Source organism: Chiroxiphia lanceolata, chromosome 14 (genome assembly GCF_009829145.1).
Source record: "Chiroxiphia lanceolata isolate bChiLan1 chromosome 14, bChiLan1.pri, whole genome shotgun sequence".
Lineage (NCBI taxonomy): Eukaryota > Metazoa > Chordata > Aves > Passeriformes > Pipridae > Chiroxiphia > Chiroxiphia lanceolata.
In genome coordinates, this window is record NC_045650.1 from 15,882,248 (window position 1) to 15,906,659 (window position 24,412).

The following is a 24,412-nucleotide window of genomic DNA, read 5'->3' on the forward strand; positions in this document are numbered from 1 at the left end:
GGTAAACCTGCATGAGGGGATACTTTAACTGAGCTCAGAAAGAAGACACTGTTCCTCAAGTAAGGCCAAATGGAAACTACCTGCTCTCAGCAAACCAACCTGTGCATACTCCTCAATTTGTCCCCAGAAACTCTTCACCTCAGCAAACATGACTGCACTTCTGAGGACCATTCTACATCATGAGAATGTATCACGACCAAAAAACATTTTCATGAGAACTAAAGGGTTTTTTCCCCTCAATTTTCAGTAACGAACACGATTTAAGCACAAAATGACTCAGCCATGACTGCAGGGCTCAGGCAGCGAGTGCAGCACTGCTGCAGAGACAACGGCCAGCAGAGCTCAGCCCCACTGTCATTTGTCCTAAACAAAGCAGGGTGGTGAACAATATTTGATTCCTACAGCCTTGCTGAAGAAGCTTGCTGGAAGTCAGAGGACAGGCCCAGTCCTGCACTGGAGTCAAATGGGTATAATTCTGTATTAACTCTTGGGCAGCCCAAGGGTCCCTGCGAGGGCAGAGCCCAGCACGAGCCCTCTGCCCACCCCACTGCTCCCACTGCATCTGCAACCAGAGCTTGCAGGAGGCTCCCTGAGCTAGAGAAGAACCTGACTACACATTTTGTATCAAAATACTCCTACCAATTCCAAGTATGAGAAAGGAAGCCAAGACTGAAATGCCAGAGCCAGTAAAACTGCAACGTGTATCAACAAATGGAAATGTGAATGAAGAAGTTTCATCTTCAGCAAGTCCTCGGGAGAATTGAGATCCTCAGAATCTGCTTTGACTATAAAAGCAACTAAAAGAGCTACATAGTACTCCCTGTTCTACATAAAATCCAAGAAACACCTGACATTCAGAAGCCAAGTCTGGCCCTAAATACTTCATGGGATTAAATAAAATGCCAAGAACATTAAATACAAATAAGAAAACATCTAGGAAAAGATCATCTGCTGCTCTGACTTTAAAGGTCTATATGGAAACAACTGCCAGTTGTAACAGCAGCATCCTGTCAATGACACACATTTAACAAAAGGAATAAAACACACAAACAATAAGCCAACACTCCAGCAACAATGGATAAAAAAAGCCTAGATTGGTAATTTTCCATTAAATATTTAACTTAATAAACCAACAACCAAGCATTTGAACTAGAAGAATGTTTTTAAAAACCTCTGGAAGCGTGACAGATGAATGACAACTGACAATTCACATTTAAGTCCAGAGGAATGCCCAGGCTTCACGTCCTCTTAACTCAGCCATAAGTCAACACACTTATCCCTGAGTGAGCGCTCGTGCCCACTGACACAGGCACCTCACTGAGGGGACTGGGGTGCTCCAGTACCTGCCCAGTCTGGCCACGCTGCTGAAAGCCATCATTCCCAGATTTTTGACAGTCACCCTTTGCCACATCCCATTTGTTCTTGGCTGGGTATATTCTTGGCCCAGAACGTTTACAACCCCTGGTATTACCCCCTTCCCCCCTGCCGCCAAGCTGTGATGCATTCTTAACCACAGCTCTGAAAACACACTGACATTGTAATATACAAACATGTACAGAAGATATACACACTCAGACACACCAGGGGATAAAACAGACTGGGAGGAAACGAGGAACTTTATGTTACTGTCTTTTCTAATGAGATAGAAAGTGGCAGATGTAAAGATTTCATTCAACTGACAATCTCTTTATGATATGAATAAACTACTAAACAGATTTAATCCTTTATAAAAATCAGATTATAAGAAGCAGACAAAATCACAACTTTATTCAATACGCCATCTTATCCAGTGTGACTAATGCATTATTTGTATGAAGTTAAAGTGGAGTGTTGGAAGGCTATGAAATAAATCAAATGCTCTACTTTATGTAATCTTAACAGACAGATCCCATTAGGATTCTACTATGCATAGCTGTTGGTTAAAATCATTGACCAGTATCCTTATAAATTAATCAACTGAGGTAATGCTGGCTGGCTGTCATCGTTTGCTCCTAATCTACATTTAGAATTCACTTCAACTTTTCAAGCCCTTTGGAATAGGTTTATCAATTCTCTTGCCCTTGCTTCAGACATCCACCTAACCATTAACTGTTTACAAAAGACCCAGTACAATGGAACTGTATCTATTATGTTCCTTTTCTTTCCATAGATATTAGAACATATATCGACACTGCTTTATAATTAGTTGGAAAGATATTAAATCTTAACCAAACATTCTAGCCTGCCTCAATTTTTTTTGATGAGACCTTTTATCATTGGAGTTGAATTTGCAGGCAGATTGTGTGAGTTTACACAAGCTACAATCATTACAAAATCTAAAATAACCCTGATCTGGTTGAAATGCAGTTAGAAAAATATTCTGGTTATGTGTATACAGGAGGAAAAAAGCCTCCTCGATATCAGGTTATTTGTGAGCTCTAATGTGTTTTCAAACATATGACTTCTGTGTTACGTCTGTGTACTTTATGCAGTTCCTAGTCATGTTTGTTAGATGTCTGCATGTCATGTACTGCAAGATTCATGAGCAGTCTACAACCAGGCGAAATTCCTCACACAACAGCTGGTCTTGGGTAATGGGGGAAAAAAACAGCAGAGTGAAGTGACAGGGAAGTGTATTATTTATTATCCTGATGAGGATAACACCTAGTCATGGTCTACCATCCAAACATGCTCGATGCCCTGCTGATGGAGTTTATGATTCCAAATGAGCCACACAGGTGTTTTCCTCTACAAATATCAAAACTCTCTTTAATATATCCCCTTATCTATGATCCCTCCATGTGCACACTAAAGAATAGCCAGTTTGGGCAAGGGCTTTTCAAAGAGAGAAGGAAAGACTGAGCAGTAACAGAAACATTGCAATAAATTGTATACTGTTTCTGGAGCTCTACCACAGTGTAGATAAAGGTCATCTGCTCCTGAAATGGAGTGTGAAAGCAAGGAAAGCTGTAGCTAAGTATGGTTTAGAGTTACTAAATCAACGAAAAACTCAACCAGCTGCAGTGGCCTCTGGCTCAGCCCTCTGGTGCAAATTTACTGGCCCACAGACAACTACCAAAGCCACAAAGACAATACTTCTAAGTATGTATGACACTAACAATCTCCCTAATTGCCTAAAAATGATACACAGGATTTCATCAAAATTCATTCCCTTCTTCAAAGGCACACTGTTAATTTCAGAAGCAAATTCCTCCGACACAGTCTATTAAAACACATATGTGCAATACCCCCTGCTTTTCAGGGACGTGAAAATAAAGACCATCAATTGTTTTTGCTGCCTGTTTTCCCTTGAAAGAAAGGACCTCAGAATAAAATTTTGCCCTGTATTCATTTTTTTCCAATCACAAGGATGTACTCTTCCTAGCACTTGCTGAACGCAACACAGTAATTTGTATCCCAAGTGGTATAAATAGAAAGTATGTTCAGTCTAATAACATATTGAAGAAAACTCATGTCCAGGGTTAGCCAACAAAGCAGTGGCCCTGCTAGAAACAAAGGCAGCTGGCTCAAAGAGCAACAGTGCTTCTGACAAACTGTGGATGTACTATTCAGTGAAGCATCCAAGACATGACGTTTATTTAAGCTACAGCTGCATATACAAAGCTTTGCTATAAGATCCGGTAAATGGCAAGTCTTCTGCAGTAACCAGATGGTTCTGTCTCCAAAGGTCCATGGCCTTCACTGTCCAGCTGAGAGCAGGGCAAATTGCATCAAGTATACACACATAAATAAATTCTGCCTTTCAGAAGAGTTTCTCTGGCCTTGATTACATTCCTTGCAGATACGCTCTGCCCCAAATCCCACCATTTCTCTTTACAGGCTTGCCTTTCCCCTACTAATATATCTGCCTAGGTTTCTGTCTTCCTCTATCACTGTAAACATTCATAAACATTAAGGGACTTAACCTCATCACACCCCCATGGAATAGGAAATATACCCATCAGAGTTGGCAAGCAGTGAAGTGGAACTCAGCTGCCAGCAGTCCTGACCAACACAGAGTCCTCCTGCAAGTCACTTGCTCCTCTCTTTCCACTTCCCAATGTACAAGAAGGGGTAATGACAGCAACTTCTCTGAAAAATGCCTCAGTCTACCAGTAAATCTGAGGTGTTATGCTTCTCACTTTACAAAAGGAGGTAAAGCAGAGACATAAATTAATATTGCTTGAAGGGTCTGTAGCTAGAAATATCACCCCATTTTTCTAAACACGAGTATATCATCAGCAAAAATGTTGCATTCAACACAAGTATCCCTATGCACCAGCTGTGCTACAGACAATCACACTGTTTACTCTTCTTGTAGGTAACACTGTACAAGCCAGTGAAGGGCTATATGGCTAGAGGGAAGTTCAGAGCAGAGAAAATGTCAAAAAGAGTTCCAGCTGACCCCAGGAAGATGAAAAAGTGAGCAGAAAGACCAGATAAAAGGTAACTACACAGCGGCCCTTCTCTCTCATGTTTTGCACCTGAGAAAAAAAAAAAAAAAAGCAAATTACCACAGATGTAAATATCATTGCCCCACTTTGAGAGACACCAAGTGACTTTCCAAAGGCAGTGAAGCAGCCAGTATGCAGTAAGAGAATCTCACCAGTAAGAGAATCCATGTTCTACTCCTAAAGACATATCACCTGATTTCACAAAACTTAAAATGAGGACACAACTCTCTCAAGTATTACAAAGAAAAAGCAAAGCAACTTAGTTCCTTCTCCAAGCAACCACTACCCTGAGCCCTGGCCAGTGCCTCAATCCCTTCACCTATCCCTCTTCAAAGGCTTGGTGAAGACAAATAGGCTTTCCAATGTGCAACGAAGCAGAAAGCCATGAAAATCAAAGGGCTGCTTTTGAGTAAATATGAGCTCCAAAGCCATTGTCCTCTCCCACAGAGGAGATCTATGAAAAATGCTTACCATAGCATATGCACAGTATTCTTTACAGCTCTGCCTCCCTGCTGACCACCAGCCCCAGGGCCAGTCTGCCTCCCATTACATTGGCTTCACCACACCCACTGAACTTGTATTGGAACTCTTTCAGGGACCCTAACTAATGAGTTTTTAACACTTGTAGACAGAAGAGATAATTCCTCGTCATTATTCTTCACAGGGAACACCAGGAAGATGTCACTCCATTGTTCTATGGGAAAGAAACTGGAAGAAAAATCACCTCCCACTTTCAAAAGAGCAGCCCCAGTTTTCATACATGAGTTGGCTCCCCCAGGCTAGGGGTGTCTCACCTGAGAGTTCAGGACAGGGACCTAAAACGTGTGCAATCTTCTGAAATCATCTCACACGCTGGCACCTATGCAAAGAGGTCCATAACCACTAGACACATGTTCTTCTAACTCTTGAATACAACATTCTCAAATATAAGCATTGCTACTAACAGCAGCACAGAAACAGACTCACCTAAACACCATATTACTGCAGGATCTTAGTTTCCATCATGGCGTGAGACTGAAGCAAATGGGACCTGGCAACCATAATGATATTTTATATTTCCCGATTTTATATTTAAAAGCTTTGCATTTGCTCTCTCTACTGCTTTTTTTCCTCACAAGTGAAATCATGACCTAAATTAGTAACACAGTAAAGGATAAAAAAAAAAAAAAAGGGCAGTAGACCTACATAATGTACTGCTACCCTCAGATACAAACATATTTTTAAATAAAAAACATCCCATTGAGAAGCCAACCTTCTCAGCACAAATCATAAACCACAAATACTACTCTGTTTTTACCTAGTCTTACTTTCAGATGTCTATCATTCTATAGGATGCAGATACCATCAGTCATCATAAGGCCTACACTTGGATGTCCAAGAAAACTCAAACTACAGTTGAATCCTGACAACAGTCCATGCAAAGTGCCAAAGGAAAAAGCACTAGTCTCAGTAGTAAGCCATCTGCAGGTTGAGCCCCAGGCACTGAAAGCAATGTAGAGCTAGAGAATTTACTCATTCCACAAACACCATGTACACCCACAGCTATACAAATAGCTATTATAATACTTGTCAAAGGAACAACTGAGTGATTTTTAAGTTGGTGCTCTATCTTGCTTTCTTCTTTGCTGGTTGTTATACCCCACCCTATTAAATACATATAATTATGAGTGGGCTATTCATGTCTTACTATAACTGGTAGCACCATGCAGCATCTGAGTCAGGAATCTGAAACTGCTGACTGCAGCTCCTCACTAACAAGATTTATCATCACACACATAGTAAATGGCATTCCCCATTCTCTGCTCCACCTACAATAAAAATCAGCTTCCAGTTGTGGTACCATCTCCAACTCTCCTTAAAACTCATCATCCCCAAATCACAGGGAGTAAGGACTCAATGATAATCCCCAGCAGAAATACACAGACTAACTGCCGAGGTCACAAAGAAAAAATTCCCCGGGTAGAGATTTTCCTCTCTCAGTGGCTTGATTTGAACACATTCATAAAACATTATTAAAACATGATATAAAGTTTTACTGAAGAAACTATTTACTAGACCTTTGCTTAAAAGTCATAATAATTTATGGTGTTGATCTGCTACGTCCGAGTTGAAAAGTAGTCTCTTCAGGATAAAACAGTTTGTAACAGCTGGGAAGTTAACTGCTGGAAGTTTTGGTTCATTCTCTTACCTCAGTTCTCTGGTTCCACATTATTTTTCAGCAGTATGAGCCCAACCTTGTAAACCCAACACACTGATTGCACTCAACAGCAGTCCTGTTGAAATTCAGGAGCAACATACAATTCCTAGAAGTTTCTGCAAGACAGGACTCCAGTACAAAGTAGTTGAAAACAAGCTCTCCAGGTCATTCCCTAAAATCTTTCCTCCCAAATGCAGATTTAACATCACATGCCCTTTGTGAGACTCTTCTGTCAAACAACTGTCTCATAGAAGTTACTCAAAATGGAGCTTAAAAGCTACTGACACACACACACTGCCATCCTTCCTCTCATTTCTTAATCTCTACAGTTGTCCATTAGTCAGGAGTAATGTACCTTCTGACCTCTGACCAAAGCTATTAGAACAATTTAAACAATATTTTGGTTACAAAGCATCAATACAGAACATTCAGTAACAATGAAAAGATGAAAGACCTGTCTTTTCAAGTCACTGTTGTGACTTCCTGACCATACTATACTATGAGTGGTCTGGAAGGTTATATTAAACTTGACACCTTACTTGATTTACTATCTTCTTTTTCAGTGCTTAAGAAAGAATTTGTAACACAGCAAAACCCAGAACTGCAGCACATTTTCAGTTTTCAGTGTTAATAGATGTTTTGGCTTTAGAAAATCCATTCTGTTAACTGCAATCCAGAGAAAAGACTCAAGCTTCCCTCTCCATTTTTCCTTTCTTTCTGTAAAAGAAAGGCAATAAATTTGCATTAGACAGGTTCAGAATTGGGCTCTGAGGAGTTTTTCCACATGCATAGTATTAGGCATGTGCAAAGTGCCTTGCTGATCCTGGTCATTAGAGAGTTGCTCCACATTAATGAAGTCTCCCTTTTGGCCAAAACAGGGTCAAATCCAGTACTCTCTGAAGACAACTGGGAGTACCTCCATTGGCATCACTGGCTCCTGACTCGGGCCCAAGCTGGAGGAAGACATGGGTACTTTATGGTATTTATTATTTAGATTTAACAAACATCCAGAAGCCAAATCCTTCAAGTCCTTGCCACCAAAAAAAAAAAAAAAAAAAAAAAAAAATCATTACCCCAAATTAAAGGCATGGGGAAAAACAGGATAGGGTCTCTCTGTTTAGATGTTTATTCCACAGACTTCATGGGTGTAGTGTATAAAAAGCGTCCTACAATTCCTCAAATTTTTTTTAATGAGATTTAATATTGCATTCTTTCTGGATGCCCAGTTATTTGTGAAATCATGTAAAACTGCTGACAGGTTTCAGGGAAATTGTGTATACAGTCAAAAATAACATCAGCTTTCATTACCACATACATCAAAAACTGGGGTTTAGTCATTAGTAAAGCATGTTGAGCATTTTGGGAGTGAACAAGAACCCAGTTCAGTAAAACTTAATTTGAAATCAGAGTTGTTTTAATAGGACCACTGGTATGGACGCTTCTCTTAAGGCCCACGTGCTTTTTCTAAGTTTTAGAGCCGATTTCGTCGCATCTCACATGTCGGGAATTTTGCTTGGCTCACATAAAAACAGAATTTGGGCCTCATACAGAAAAAGCATCACAACACTCCTTCCACAATGCTGGAGCACAAACCATCTCAGTCCTAACTCAGCCCTCAGCACAAAAAGACCAGAAGTGCCCAGCCATTTTTTGAAAGATGTATTTAACTTAATAGTTTACAGAATGTCACATTTCCCCCTTAAATTATTTGGTTACATTCTAGGTTGCAGAAACAGTCTTGTCAGATAGACAAAAGGAATCGTTTTGCCTGACTGAAGGACCTGCATCACAGTACCATCTCTTACTCAAAAAGAAAAGCCCAAGCAATATAATTGGCATTCACGTTCAAAGTGCTTAAATGCTCTGAAATTCTGCCTGGCTTCAGAATAGCTGAACAATATCTGAAGTATCTATTCTCTGTCCCAATTTGTATATTTTAAAAGTCATTAAATTCTGGAATGAATCATTAGGAAAACAATTCAAATGCTGTTAAACTGATAGTAATTTTGCCTCATAGGATAGATGTGAGTTTAATGTTTGCAAACAGCCAAATTCTTTTAAGATTTACACTCCATGGAGTTCAATATCAGCCAGGGAAGAATTACTAAATCAGGATCTACTTCAAGTACAGGTTTTGGCCCAGGACTATTTTTGGTCTTCCTCAGCTGCTTGTTTTGACAGCATCTAATCCCCCTCACACACCCACCAGCAGCCACACAATCCATCCATTTACACTTCCAAAGCAAATTGAAAATGAAACATTTTCAAATAATTACTCGCGGAAGTCTGTAATACAAATCCAAAAAGTAACTGCAATTCAGCTGTAATATTTCTTAGGGGGAAGAAAGGGAGGGGGAGAAAAATCTTACAGAATTGAATTCAAAATGTGACTTTCTCCTATACCGATGCTCTCATTGCCACCCCCCCCCCCCCCAAAATTTAAAATTAAAAAAAACGAAAAAACACCAAAAAATGAATCTAACTCCCAAAGAGCCTATCTACTCTATTTCACACATTCCCATTGGAAACACAACCCTTTTTCCACATTCAGAAGACTTTTCATTGAGTGAGTTATTACAGACCCTGGTGAAAGAACAGTAACTGAGAAGGTCTTCTGCAGGGGCACAAGGCAAAGAGGGAAGGGGGAAGGTGGGTGAAGGGGGAGAAATAGCCAAGGCTGGAACTGAAACAGTTCACCTTTGTCTGGAGAGCAGGATCACCCCCTCCAGGTTGAGCACTATGTTGAAAGAGCACGCTGCTGTGGCACACAGAGTGTTTCTGCACTCACACAGGAGAGGAACCTGGCCCACAGATGGCCTGTTCTCAGCTTTGTCAGCCACAAACAGACCTTTGAACTTTCTATTTATATAACAGTTTAGTGAGTTTAAGCCTCTTCCTGTATAACTGGCAGTTTGCTGGTTTTGCTGTAATTAGGCTACTTGTGATACATAATATAAAAAAGAAAAAAAGCCCAAGAGGTTGTTTCTCTGCAGTGAGAAGTCTTCCTCATCACAACCACACATCTAAGATGACATTCTTACCTGATCATCTTATTTCCCTTTGCCAGGTTTTAATTTACATACCTCAATACGAATTCTTCTGCTAAGTATTTTCTCAACTTCCACTTTTTTAAAGATTGGAGGACTTAAAATATTAATACCACCGACAATATATAATAAAGCCATGAATCTCTCTGCCTTTGTTTGTGCTAGTGAGAGGTATATATATATTCTGAGGTGGTTGGGTCTTTGTTGGGTTTTGTTGTTTCTCAGCTGCTGATTAATGACACCACCTTACTCGTAAGCAGGTTCAAATCCAGCCACATGGTCCCAGGACACAGCAAGATTTCATTTACTTGGTTACCACAGACAAGCGTGGAAAGTGATTTAAAAGATGAAATTTGATTTTTAACAGCAAGTGGTCCCCTTGGTGCACACAGGCATTCAAGCTTTTCATTATATCCATCTCCCCTCCTTTCTCCCTCACAGAATAGCTCGTATTAAATGCAAGCCCAGGTGAACATTTCTTATTCATCCAGGAATCATAGCAGACTTCAGCTTTGGCCCTTTCATCTCATCCCGAGTTTACATTCATTTAAATTGTTTTGGGTATTTTTCAGTTTTTCAAGTCTGGAAAAACATCCATGGGGATATTTGTGGCCTTATTTTACACATTTTACCCAAGTGTTACCAAAATCCCTGACACCAGCTCTCGGCTGCCCTCCCAACCACTTTCTTGATGAAGGTTCAACGAAACACCCCCATTCTTGTACCACTGTGATCTCCTAATATAGGAAACTCAAGGGCTGATCGTGCAGTTTGTATCAGGGCAAAGCTCCCACTAATCTTCCAAAATGCCAGGTGAGAATTTCAGCACACATGTAGTGGCACCACATGCTGTAACAACCACAGCTCTTGACAAAATACATTTCAAGAAGGGACACAAAAACGTAACTCCACTGGAGGCAGGGGGAAATCAACTGTATTTTTCCCATCAGCCCAAAACTTTTGGGAAGTCATTTCCTGGTATAAAGGCAAAGTAGAGTAAGTTTACCTTTGCACCTTTTCATCAGATTAAAAAATAATTCTGCTCCAGCTATAAATATTTTTTTAATATATTTCTCAGGCTAACAATGTTTCTGTTGTAGTTTGCATACAGATAATACAGACACCCACACACCCAGTAGGCCCCAGCTTGCCTTCTTGGCGACTGCAGCACAGATTAGCAGAAGTTTTGGGTTTGCAAGGAATGCAGAAGAGGGTCCCTAATTGCTTTATAAATGCTTGTGAAACACGTTTTACAAAGGCCAGCTTACAGGCAGACCGAGGACAGCTTCAAAATAAGCAGCAGCAATTCACACATCACGTTATATATACTTATTTGTAAATACTATCAAGTAACCACACCGTCACTGATACACAGACAAAGTTAACAAACCTTGATGGGTGAGCATGCACATTTCTGGGTGTGTAGGGATGGTATACATAACAGCTTACATATATACATATATATGTATGTTTATGGATAGATGAGCTAAACTCAGCTCTCTGTAAGCCACGCAACTACTTGTCAGAGAGAAAAATATTTACGTGTGTTATAAAATACATGTCACGTTCGTGTATACACGCAGATTACGTACCCATATATTACACATGTGCACTTGCATACACTAATTGGATTACTAAAAGCTAAATCCAAATTGACCTCAGCAATAAGTAACTGTTGTGAACGCCTGTGCCATATAGAGAGTTTGTGCACATATCAAACAATTTGAAACAGTCAAAGTAAAAATGTTCTCTCCTCATGGACCCTAAAAACAATGCATTTTCACGGTACGAAAGCAAGCAAATGGAATTTCTAGAACAAGTGGCAAGATGTTCATATTTTATGGAAAAACAGAAGCGCAAGACTTCCCTTCTTTCTGATGTACATCTCTAAATCCACATAAAACCATAGTCAAATGAAAGTAAGTTATTAAGCAAACACTAAAACTCAATACCTATAATGTGCTTAGTATTTGAACTACACCCACATATCGGGTTGTAACAGCTTTTATTAAATTAATGATGTTACCCACATTATAAATTAGGTAAATTGTATGCAATATTATTTGAGTGGTAATACAGTGGTTATCAGTTGTCTGCAAAATAAATTAGTGTAGCAGAGTAAAGATAGTGTGGTAGAAGCATAATATTTAATTGAGCACTAATTTTATTGTGATTATTACTTTTAAATAACAACAGCATGATTATTAGAAGATGTAATACAATGGTTTATGCAGAGCTGATAAAACACCCACATGATCCAAAACGCCTGCTAACAGATTAATATTGATACAGTGTAATTTACAGTTGCAAGGATTTACTCCAAATTGCTGTAAAATGGAACGTGACAGGTATTTGGTTCTGATTACCATGGATTTGCAAGTATTGCTGTTAGACCATGTCTGGCAAAATGATAGTTATTAACTAGATATGTTATCTCTTTCCTAGACATACCTTTATATTATCAACTAAGTAAAGTAAACCCTCTGCAAAACACGAGGTCCAAATGCACATGCATGCACACATATAATCTGTGTGACATTTAGAGATTAGGATCACAAAAACAGTATTTTCATCTCTTTCTTTCTTGGCAAACTGCACTCCAGCCTAAAAGCATTTAACAAAGCAGTACCCAACCCCTGAATTTCACCATGCATAGTTAAAGAATTATAAATATATTCACTAAATTGAAAAGTAAAGAAAGAACCCATAAAACCAGACAAAGAATAAGCACAGTCTCATTAACCAGCCGGGGAAGTGACTAAATACCTACCCAAATTCTAACTTTCCCAGCTATTGTCACCCATCAAAAATTCCTTAACATTCACTTTGATAGCAAGTTTACAATACACTTAAACAGATGCACCGACCTTTTTAAGCGTGCATCTATTTGCAGAGCAATATAAACCTAAAATTTCACTCTTGGAAGAAAAAAAAAGGGGGGGAAAGAGAGGCAGGGAGGGGGAAGAAAAAAGAGACCTGCTATAATATCACGGGCACTGATCTTCCCACTTCCAAAACTAACTTCAATAACGCTCCATCAAGAATAGAAAACCAGCAAAACCAAGCAAGAGAACACCCCCCCAAAACCGATCAGGGCTCACAGGCGAACTGTGCCACACAGCAAAAACTACAGTTGCTGTTCTCCCCCGTGAAAAGGAACATTGTCAGTGACAGCAGTAAACACAACATTAGCAGAAGCCGCGATCCCGGGGAAACATCGCCTCCGCTGCACCGCTCCTCTGCCCGGGAGGGGGCTGCTGCTGCCGCTCCCGCAGCGGCACCCGGCACATTTCGCCGTCCCGTCCTTCCCCCGCGGGCCAACTTCGCCCCCCGCCGCCGCCGCGGACCGAGCGGAGCTCCCGGAGCCGCGGCCGCGGAGCGCGCCCGGAGCCGCCCGGCACCGGCACCGGCGGCTGCCCCGGGCGGCCCCGCACCGCTGGCACCGGGGGCTTCCCCCCGCAACAAAGGCTCCGGCACCGGGGGCAGCGAGCAGGGAAGCGAGGAAGGAGGCAGCTGTGAGAAGGAGAGAGGGGTGGAGAGACACGGGGTGGCGGAGGGGGGAAAAAAAAGGAGAAAAACCAAAACCAAAAAAAAAAAAAACCAAAAAAACAAACCACCCCCCGGAAAAAAAAAAAAAAACCTACCACTGCTGCTCTAAGTCCCAGTCCCTGAAAAAGTCGAATAGGTCCATAACGATGTGGTGGGGGAGAGACTCAGAGAAGTGGGTTGCCCCCTCCCCTGCCGCCCCGCAGAGCCGAGCCGAGCCGAGCCGGCGCGGCTATCGCTGCCCGGCCCGCATGGGCAGCGGCGCCGCGGGGAGCGGCGGCCGCCGCGGGGCCGCGCGGAGCCGCCCGGGGTGGCGGGAGCGCCGCCGCCGCCGCCAGCAGCGGCGCGGCTGTGCCCGGCTGGGAGAGGCGGCTCGGCGGCGGCGGCGGCCCGGCGCACACACACAGACGGGCGGGCAGCCTGCCTCGCACACCGCGAGGGGAGGAGCCGGGGCGGCCCGAAGCCGCGGCATGGAGCCGCCGCGGCAGCACCGCCGGGATCCGGCGGAGCCGCGAGACCCCGCCGGGAGCGCGGGGAAGTTTAGCTGGGAGGAGGAGGAGGAGGAGGAGGAACGGCGGGGGGATGCGGGGAGCAGCGCGGGCTTCGCGCCTCCGGGAGACGCGGAGAGGCCTGGCTGGGCTTGGGAGAGAATTACAAAAAAAAACCCAAAAAAACAAAACACCAAAAACCAACAAAAAACCAAACAGACACCTATAATTTAATTGCCAAAGCCAACTCCTGCGAGTGGACAAACCTGCCTGCGCAAACATGCCAGCACTCTCGGGTCTGCCTTGCTGGGAGATGCAGGATGGCAGAGAAGGGCAGAGCAGAGCCAGATCAGGGAGGCTGCAGGGGCTGGATGAGAATGGCCCTCCCGGGGTCTGGATCCAGGGGAGCAGCCTGCACCCCAGCTGGGATGGTGACCCTTCCTGCTGCCCGCCTGCTGCGTGAGTGATGGACAGTGACACAGCTCACCTGCGGGCAGCAGACAGGACAGGGGCAATCCAGAGCCTCCTGCAGAGACCACCCCACTCCCAGCTGGCCCCAGGGAGAAGCCAAGCACAAGTCCTAGACTGCTCCATACACAGAAGGGCCTCCACATTCTTAATCAAATTTTTTTCTACTCAGGTTCACATGCCCTGCTTGCATGCTTCTGTATCCAGCTGCCTTCTAAACAGTAACCAAGGTATTACAATTTTCCATATCCCTGTTACATTTATGAAATTCCAAATACATATACCCAACTGAACAAATACGTTGCTACTGCAAAGACAAGACCAAAACTGTGTTCATTTTCACTCCAGTGTTCCACAGGACCAGTCACACCCTGATCTTCCCCACATGCCAGCGAGTCTCAGTGACTTGGTGTTGGTGAAGTTTGAAATGACCCTTGCTTTGGTGGGCTCCCATCTCCACAGCCATGTCCCGGTCCCAGGAGGCTCATGCAGCTGGTCACAGTAGCCAGCTCTGCCACCAGAGACAAGGCTCCAGTGAACCCTCTAACAGAAGCATCTTTATGGGCTTCCTGAGAACTAAGAGACAAATCTAAGATTATAAATTAGATCAGTGGCAGAGCAGCTAATGTAATCCACAATTTTTGCCTTCCTAAGGAGTACACAATTGTTTTATAAGTGCTATTGGGTTAAAAATATTGCTGAAGAAAAGCTATGGCACCCAGCAAACCCCAAAGCACTGCTCCTCTCTCTGCCATGGGCAGGCAGGTGGACACAGCATTTCCTTTCTAGCACCTATATTTTCTCTACAAACAGACTCAAACATACTGCTCTGGGCCTGGAGCTTTAAAATATTGTGAATTGGTCCCCTCTCTTGTCTGTTTCCTATTTAAGCATCATCGTTGGTTTTAAAGGCCCCATTCAAAATCATAACTTGTGGCCAATCATAACTTCAGACCAATATGGGAGGTGGAATCACATTTTCAGAATGTTAATCCAGAAACAAGTAGAGAGGGCTTTTTTAAAAAAATAACTATTAATATAAATAAAAGCTTAGTCCATCACCTAGTCACATTCAATAACTTGCCTGTTTTCAGTATCTTGAGCTTCAACAATGAAGCTCAAACAACTTACTAAAGCACAGGGACTTGCAGGAGGTGGCAGTTATACTCCTCCTGTTTTCAGAGGGTCCTGGTTGCTGCCAGTCAGCAGCCCCTGCAACAAAAAGTGGTCTGCAACAGACCTTGCTCTGCCCAGCAGAAAGAAAAACACTTCACAGGTACAAGTGCCTTCACTTTCTTAAAGCCTTCTTTAAAATCTTCAGAAACTAGCAAAAGGTGCACAAAATAGATCCTGAAAAGGCTTTCAGAACACATTCCAGCAAAAGGGTGGGAGATCCTTCATGAGCAAGCAAACCTGCTGTTCCCATGAAGGGCAAAAGCAGAGGTAATCCCTCTCCTCAGAAGTTGCACATTTGGCACCTGGAGCTCCCCAAACACCCCATGCCCTCAGCTGCCTGAGAAAGTTTGTGCACAAAGCAGGTTTTTGCATTCAGATTTCAAACCCCTGACGATGCACTGCTGCAGAGACCCAGCCCAGGCTCCACTGGGGCCCCATGCTGGACACGTGTCTGCTGCCATGGGGGCTGGCAGGACAGTGCCTTCTCCAGCCCTCTCCCCAGGGACACAGCACACCCACACTTGGCCACACACGACCTCAACGCACACCAGCAGAGTGTGAGCTGGCCCTGCTCACTGCCTGCTCACTGAGGCCAGGACTGCAGGAGCAAAGGGCTGTGGGAAGCATGTCGGGGTGTACCTGTTCCCCCAGTGCCTGGCTGCTGGCAGCAGGGATCCAGCACCCTCTGCAAACTGCCCGCTCAAGGGCAAGAGCAAACATGAGGCTGTCCCAGCCCTGCTCCGCAGAGCGAAAAAAACAAAAAAAACAACAAACCAACAAGACAGGGTTCCTTTTACCCGAACTGCCAGGAATAGAAAATTCAACTGCCCTCGGCGTGACCTCTTTTACAGTTATAGTGGAAAATACAACTGCGGTTCCCAGCACCTGCAACAGCTCAGAGTGGGGATAATAAGATCAGCAAGGCCTCCTGGCCCTGTTCACTGCCGCCCCGCAGCCTGCTACAAAGGGGAGTGCTGGCTCAGCACGGGTCAGGCTCCGGTTTTGCCGACGAGGCTGCAGGCTGAGAGCCCTGCTGCCATTTCACCCACCCCTGCCCTGTGCCAGCCAGCCCTTCCCTGCCCATCCTGCTCTACAAGCCCAGAGCCGGCTTTCTGGCAGGATGCTCCTGGTGGGTGGCTTTGGTGGTTGTCTCCATTTAGGGTCAGAGGAGGAGTCCTGCCAGGGCATCTCTCTGATGGAAGCACAAATGCCTGGACCCCTCTGGTGGCTGCTGCTGCCATGGTCGGGACTGGGCAACCGTGGGTGGGCTCACAAGCTGAAAGCACCCTACAACCACAGGAGCTGCTGAAGTTGCACCAAAATGGTCAAACTTCCCACCTGTTTCATCAGGTTCAGCAGCAAACAGTGCAGAACAGAGTCTGAAGCAGCGAAGGGGCATCCCAGCCTCATTCTTTCTCTTTGAAACCCGCCTATATCCCATGACAATCTTGCTACCCAAAGGCTTTGCACACATATGCACTGTATATGCAAAGGAACATACAAAAGCAATGAGGAAGACGTGGAGTAAGGATGAGGGCTTGTTTAGTGCTCTATTCCAAAGGCAGGGCTCAGCAGCCCGGTGTCCCTGTTCCTGAAGGAAGAGAGACAAGGCTGTGCCCACACTGGATTGGGTGAGACTGGGGCCAGCAGTCCAGAGCCACAGAGGCAAAAGGTAACTGAGCTGCAAACCTTGTGAGACAACACGGAAACCTTTCCTGCTGAGAATACTCCATTTGATCCAAAGAAAACCCTATTTTCCCACAAACAAGAATAATGAAATCACAGTTTTCTATCCAGAAAATGTTAATGGAAAATTTGTGCCTAGCTATGAATACAGATTGGAGATATTTGGATTTCTGAGGAAAGGAAGGGCAGTCATTTTCACAGTGTGAAAAAATGAAGCTAACAGAGTTCATATTTCTCTGTGAAGCCATGATTGATTTTTCTTTCTGTACCTCATCATACTGCACTAAACATGTACAGAGAACAAACTTACATCTTAGATAAAGCACACAGATTACATTATACATTGAAATTAAGTTAATATTAGCATCTGTTTAAAGGTAGGCACAAGAATATTTAGCCCATCTCTCTGAGAACAGCTGTTGGCAGGAAGTGCATAAATCTTATGTATCCTAAAGCTGCTATATCACACAAAAAAAAATCACAGTGAGATGTGCATATATAAAGCAGAAACCCATCATGTGCTGCCTTCATGGCTAAATTTCCTCTTTGGAAGTACAGAAGTATTTCAGTTACTGAAAGTACGTTGGTCCTCAATTTCAGTGTGTATATATAGGCGATCTTTATTTTCCTGCCATCTTAATTGTAAATTATCAACTCTGTGCTGCCTGAGTGATTATTTAACTGTGGCAGAACTATTCTTATTAGCATTGTTACTCCTATTTTAGGAAAGAAGAATAATTTAATACAATAATCACTTCTGAGAATATATTGATAAAGTGGTTCTTACTGAGAGAAGGGGGAGTGTTCTCCTGTCCTCTGAATAATCCTCCCTTCATTAAGTTTCTCCGCACTCCTTTAGGAAACATGGTGTTTTGATATTTTTGTTCACAATGGCAAGCTTTTACGTATCATGTTAGGATGTGTCCAGAGATACCTTCCAGGACACACTGATTCATCATGCTCTGTTCCTATGAGGTGCACAGTGGATGCTTTAAGGTCCCACAATAGTCGGATGTGAATTAGTCATAGGGGTTTCAGCTCCCTCTTTTGGTACCTCTCTGTATGTTGGCCACGTATCAGCAAAAGCCCCAGGAATGCCATTTTCAGGTGGCGAGAAAGTCCTCCCTAATACGTGTTACAAAGTAATGCTTTCAGAGACACACATTGATAACCCAGCAGTCCACGTCAGAAGTGTTGTGGGGCTCAGACTGTGACACTGTGGGGCCCTACCCGACTGAGGCACAGCTCCACCTGATGTTTTGCCACTATCAGGATAAATCAGGAGGAAAAAAAGCACAATTATGACATTCCTATTTATTACTGTCACTCTGCACATTAGCCAGGCAGCTCTTAAAACACTGCCAGGATAGTCTAAACTTCAAAACTAGGCAAGATAGAGACTGCAGTCAAAAGCTGGAAGAAAGTCATTTCAGAAACAAGTAAACCAAAAAGCTCTACTGGAAAGAAGATGCAAATCAGTTGTGAAAAGCAAGAGGGAGGATCACAGAACTACGAATTTGGAGGATGACAGTGGTCAAAGTACAAAGGCTCTATGAAAAAATCAAACCAATTTGACTTTCAAGTAGACATTTCATTAATAGAATCATCACAGTTTGATCTTTTTCTGAACAGCCAGCCCTCCTCTTTTTTTTTTTCTTCTCGTTTTAAGTTTATGACCAATACTTTTGTTTGCAGGATTCAAAGCAGCTGGCATCTTCTTCTAAGATTTAGGAACAAATTTATTTCACACTTCCTAACTGATTGTAAAACGATTGGTGGAAGTGAGTAGCTGAGGAGGAGGCCATCGTTGCAATCCTTCCTTTAACCAAACCAATCACTTACAGCCTTAGCATGGCTCTCACATCTCCTACCCTGGCACACAGAAGCAATCCTGTAGTAGCTTTTTAACCAATTGCACGACCATATGTTCCTCATGAGTGGAACCAAAGACAATGCACAGCATAAAACAAAGCTACCACACCAACTTTCGAAACGCAAACACAGCCAGAAAATTGAAGTGCAAAAAGCATGGTAAAAAGGCTTTTCACATCAAGTTTCTTTCTTTCTGCCATGTTGCTTTCAAAAGACAGAAGCACTTAGAGCAACGATGTCTATATATAAGCTGCTGAAGTACTGTCTTGTCTTCAGCGATTTTATGATGATATTCTCTAATGCACTTTGCAGAAAACATAAGACTAGGCAAAGCTTCCTTTTTTTGAAGGAAACAAAAAGAATAATTATGGCACATAACATTAGCACAGAGGTGGAATATCAGAGAAGAAAGGCTGCTCTTTTTCCTTTCTCATTCTCCCTTTTCTTCTGTTATTCTGGTAAGATCACTGCATTATGTTCGTCCCCTTCACCTCAATTGCCTGCTTACCTATATAGGAAAATAGGACTTCCTGTTTCTACTAATATTAGAAGATGGCATCTCTAACAAATATGTTCAGAGCAGATGCTATAGCTGTTCAGGATTAACTATGAGAACCAACAAAATTCAAGCAACAGCTCGGGTATTGGTCTAGTTGTTCAATACCAAAACAAAGGAATTCAGTCATAAATCCAAAGCATTAAAAAGTGCAAATTATCTCTAGGTATATGAAATATTCCATGTGACAACAACTCCTGACAACAAAGGGGTCAGACAAAATCTAAATTCATTTTAGGAGAGGACTTTCCCCTGAGAAGATGTTGGTAAATACCTACAAAACATTTCTTTTCAGTTAAAAAAAAAGCATTAATAAATTATGTCAACTTAATTGCAGAATCCCTGTGTTTCACAAATACATACCCCGCTGAACGTACTGCAGTTTTGTTCACAAATTTGATCAATGTCACAGTATTTTGGGAGAGTTTCCCAGGTGCATGGGGGGCCAACAGACTTGAGGCAGTTGTGAGAAAACAGAAGTGTCTGCTTTCCATGGGCAGACACAGCCAGTCATCCAGGCACTTGGGCAATGAATGGGTCCTATAGACATATACATTCTAGTTTGCTCTGCTGTGACAAATGTTATGGTATAGAATATAATTTAGGGGATCAGCTCACATGTCCATTTGGCAAGCACAGAGCACTGCATGAACGTTAGTGTTTGGATTTCACACCTCCCAGGTTTTACAAAAAAAAGCCAGTTCTGACTTAAGGAAAAGATATTCGGGCCCACTTAGAAGACAACAGCAGAGAACTCCTCATTTGAACTTCTTCTGAGCCCTGAAGACCCTGGTGAACCTGATACTCCACATAGAAATAGCACTGGGATTAGAGCAACCGAGATGGCTCCATCAAAGGCCTTTGACAGGTCTTAGAAAGGTTCTGCTGAGAACAGTGCAAGACCATTGCAGCAATTTCTTTTATTCAAGAGATGAATGCCTTGCATATTTATTTCATAAAGTGAGAACCAGTATCCCAAACAAATAGCTAGAATGATATTATTCAGCCTTTTTCCTGGCAACCAGGCTTAACGACCGTGTCTTGCTTTTCTGGGAAACCTGCCAGGTGAGCTTTGAAAGGATTGTAGTGCTGACGGCAAAGTCTAGAGGGTTCGTTTCCATGTGTTACCAGAGGTCTGCTAAAATAATCAGGAGGAGGAGGCAAAGGCCTTCATCCTGCACAAGAGAGGAGGATTGGAGCATAATGGCCTTGCCCGGAGGGAAGCCGAGAAGGCAATTAAGCTCACCGGGGCATGGACTGTCTTTTACCATTGTTTGCACAGCTCTGGCACTGAGGCACCCCAGAGTTAAGTCTTTAAAAGTGGTTAAATGACTTATGCTCTTAAAATCTATTTCCAAAAGCGAGTAATATAACTTCCTTTTACTCCCGTCATTGGGCCCAGGGTGAAATTCCACTCCTACCTGCCCTTTTTTTTTTTTTCCCCTCATCCTTGATGAAAAATTTACCTGGTTCACTTGTGATTCTAGTGTGTACAGTGACTGTGCCTTGAGAGGTCATCTCAACAGCTATAAGCAGCAGGTGATGCTAAATGATGTTTTAATTTTGTGATGTCACCACATTTACTGAAAATTAAGTTTTGAGGAAAAAAGTGCATAACCAAACAGAGTTATTAAATCAGAATAATCCAAGCTGCATAATGAAGAGCTGCCAAGTGAAAAATTTGCTACTGTGACTTACATATTGAACTGATTTAAATGACCTAATTTATGAAAATGCATTTTAAGAGTGTCATTCTGTCAATGTGGAAAACTAGTGCTGTAAGAGTCAGTAATCATCATACTTCTGATAGCATTAATGTGAATTTGCCTATTATATAGGATAGATTATTAGCTGTTTCATCTCTATGGAAAACACTGATATTGACAAAGGGAGAATTTAACTTTGAGTGAAAAAGACACACTTGGCAAGAGTTTAAAAGCAGATAGTATTTATGTAAATATAATGAGGAAGATTATAGCTGATCTCCTTGACATTATTCTTCAATACAAAAGATGGAAACATTAGTAATTTATCTGGACTATACTAAGATAGCTAAATATAGAGGAGGAAATCTTAGAGCCAGCTGAAGGGACACCTGAAAAGCCTTTGTCCACCCTGTTAGGAACAGAAACCTCTTGTACATTGCAGGTGACTGAACCAAACAGAGATTGTTACAGGTAACAGTGCAAACCACCATGGAAGAACTTGCCTAAGTGATCATGGACCCTTATGTTCCTTGTTCACTCCGAGTTTTAAAGGCCCAGAAATAACAATTGAGGCAAATGATGTATCTCTTTAATGCAACTGAAATATAGTACACTCATGAATACCGTATTTATGTGTTTTTTAAAAGCTAGAAGTACAACATTGCACCACCAAACCCACTTACAAGAGCAAGTCACCATGTCAGTGGTCATACTTGCAGATTAGTTTTAGGTACCTGCTAGACATCATAAAACAAAGAAGTCAATCAAGAACAGAACAGCCAACTACAGCCTAAGGATATTAAAAATATAGAACAATATCTATCACCCCAACTGCAACCTTAAAACCACATGACAGATCAGTTGTTAGGAGAAAAAAGTCAACCACAGATCAATATAATCAAGAGACTGATTACTTGACTGAGGAAAAAAATTAGTATCCTATGCATAGAGAGATTTCTTTTTGGATTACAGTGACAAATGCTTCCTGATCTTTCTAAGACCCGCACACATTTGCTGATGGTTCATTCAACTGGCCTCAGAAGAGGCAAAGATTTTCTTAAGTAGGTGCTTGAAATCACATTGACATATTTAGAGGAAAATCAAAACAGTTCCTTTGGTTCTGGTTTGTGCTTTTAAGAATGTAGTTTCAAGCACAAACGTTTTAGAAATCAGGGCAGGAGCCATTGGGAAGGCTGTACACAAACAAAATGTGATACAATAAGCTAACTAAAGTAACTAAACAAATTAAAGTATATATATATATATATATACCTGGGTCAGGACAACTGCTGTAGTTTTCTGTATGTTATTTAAAATCTTTATTTATTTAGATATTTTTCCTGATAAAAGTACTTTGTATCTTTCACATTTCCTATAACAGCAAAGCCATGAGTACTAAGTGCTACTGCCTTTATGCAACAAAGAGTCACTTTAGTGGTCTGCTAAGGCCTTCAATTTCTGAAATCCAGTTTTATCACATACATTTCCTAACAACTGGGTTTCACTTTCCTCTGTCAAAATACAGAATTATTTGAACACGTTTTAGAATTAGTTATGTTAACCTGCACCTTGAGAGCAGTCACAGTATTAAATGGTAGACACCCATTAGAAGGAACAAGTTGGAGTCATTGAATCCTTTATACAACATTTTTGTAAAATTTTAAACATCATTTTGAGAAGCAGAAAATGTACCAGTCCAGTGATATCTGTCATTACTCATTTTCATATACTCAACGTGATTATTCATTACTCAAAAATGACATAGTTAAATGCTAAGCCTTGCTAAAATATTGATCATAATATGTAGGGGCATATAATTTATCTGAATCAAGTGAAATATGTTTTCCTCAGCAAGATGATGAAAGCTTGTCTCATTACAGCATTATTTCTACTGAAGTTTCCACCATTAGTTAGTTTAATGACTCTGTGAACATTTTAATTGAGAAGATCCCTGTGTCAGTTGCTCATTCAAGACACATGGATGGGTTTAGATTTGGGAAGGAGAAAAATGTGCAGTCAGCTGTGCTCAGCCTGAGAGCACAGGCAGAAGGCAGAGACCAGGTATAACAAAACACCCAGATCAGGAGGGGCAGGAGGAATTGGAGAGGAAAAGGCAACGAGTGTTACAAGCCAGGAGATGTGGAAGGATGTAAACTGCTGGTAAGAATCCTCAGGCTGGCCGTGTGATGTACAAATATGTGTTTGCTTAAGTCATACAGACCCCCTCTACCCTCCAAAAAATATCCACCAAGGCCAGTGGAAAACTACACTGACCTTTGAGAGTCAAGCCTGATAAGAAAAGGTAAACGTGGCTAGTACAAGCCTTGGTTTCACTCTGAATATCTGCTTTATAAAGGAGAACAAATTAACCCGCACTCTTGCATCATCTCCTACCTGCACACAACAACTCACATACATTCAAAGGGAGAAATCCGAGTAAACCACTACTTCACATCAGCTGCTTGTAGCTGGTCAGCAGATCTGTTCAAGGGGTGCCCTGCTGTCCTCCCTGGGGATGTGAGCTGGGTCTTGAGCAGCTCATCCATGAACTCTGCTATTGCTGTCAGTAGTGTGGCACCCAAGTGCTGACACAAAATAACTTGTAGCTAATCTTGCCCTTGTTACTGATAAATTAAGGAAAGTGTTGCTACTGTAGACTGCATTACCTCTGTGTAAGTGGAAGTGGGGTCATTCCTACCTGTACACTCAGCTCTGAAAAAAATAGAGAAATCCAGGAGGAAAACAGACAAGTAATGTTCTTATTTAACCAGAAAAATATACGGGGGATGGTGAGAGATTTTTATTTCTGCTTCCCAGCTACTGAAACAAAAGTTAAGAGCTCAAGTGATTCGCCTGAAATCACATAGTTCTATGTATTTTAGTCTGAATGTCAGATCACCAGGCTAAACTGTTTGCTTAGTCCCCTTTCAGTTGCTGCTGATATCAGGTGACACCACAGGTTTATGCTTTGAACATTCACAAGTTACTTCAGGGCACATAAGAGTGCAGGATGCCTCCTTCAGTAACTTACTTGGCTTAATTGAAAGATCTTTGACTTGGGACCATATCTCTTTGTAGCTATCTACTTTGTCCAGCATAGCATCCTTGATCCTGGTTGGATTCTTGGAGAGCTGTAATTATTGAACATGAGAACCAGTCATTTTGTAGCTACTGATCCAGGGCACAGACAATTGATTGAAAGCGGGTTACTGAAGCATAACCAGCTGCTGTCATGCA

At 42.3% G+C, this 24,412-nt stretch overlaps 1 protein-coding gene across 5 annotated transcripts in view; it reads right to left on the reverse strand.

The window, feature by feature from the left end:
* Positions 1-13,456, reverse strand: part of AFF2 (AF4/FMR2 family member 2) — a 336,618-nt gene extending 323,162 nt beyond the window's left edge. For all 5 annotated transcript variants that reach the window (XM_032701864.1, XM_032701860.1, XM_032701861.1 and 2 more), the window contains exon 1: positions 13,322-13,456. In XM_032701864.1, coding sequence (XP_032557755.1) covers positions 13,322-13,368 — 47 coding nt within the window. In that variant the 5' untranslated portion in view covers positions 13,369-13,456. The remainder of the gene's footprint in view (positions 1-13,321) is intronic.
* Positions 13,457-24,412: the final 10,956 nt, after the last annotated feature.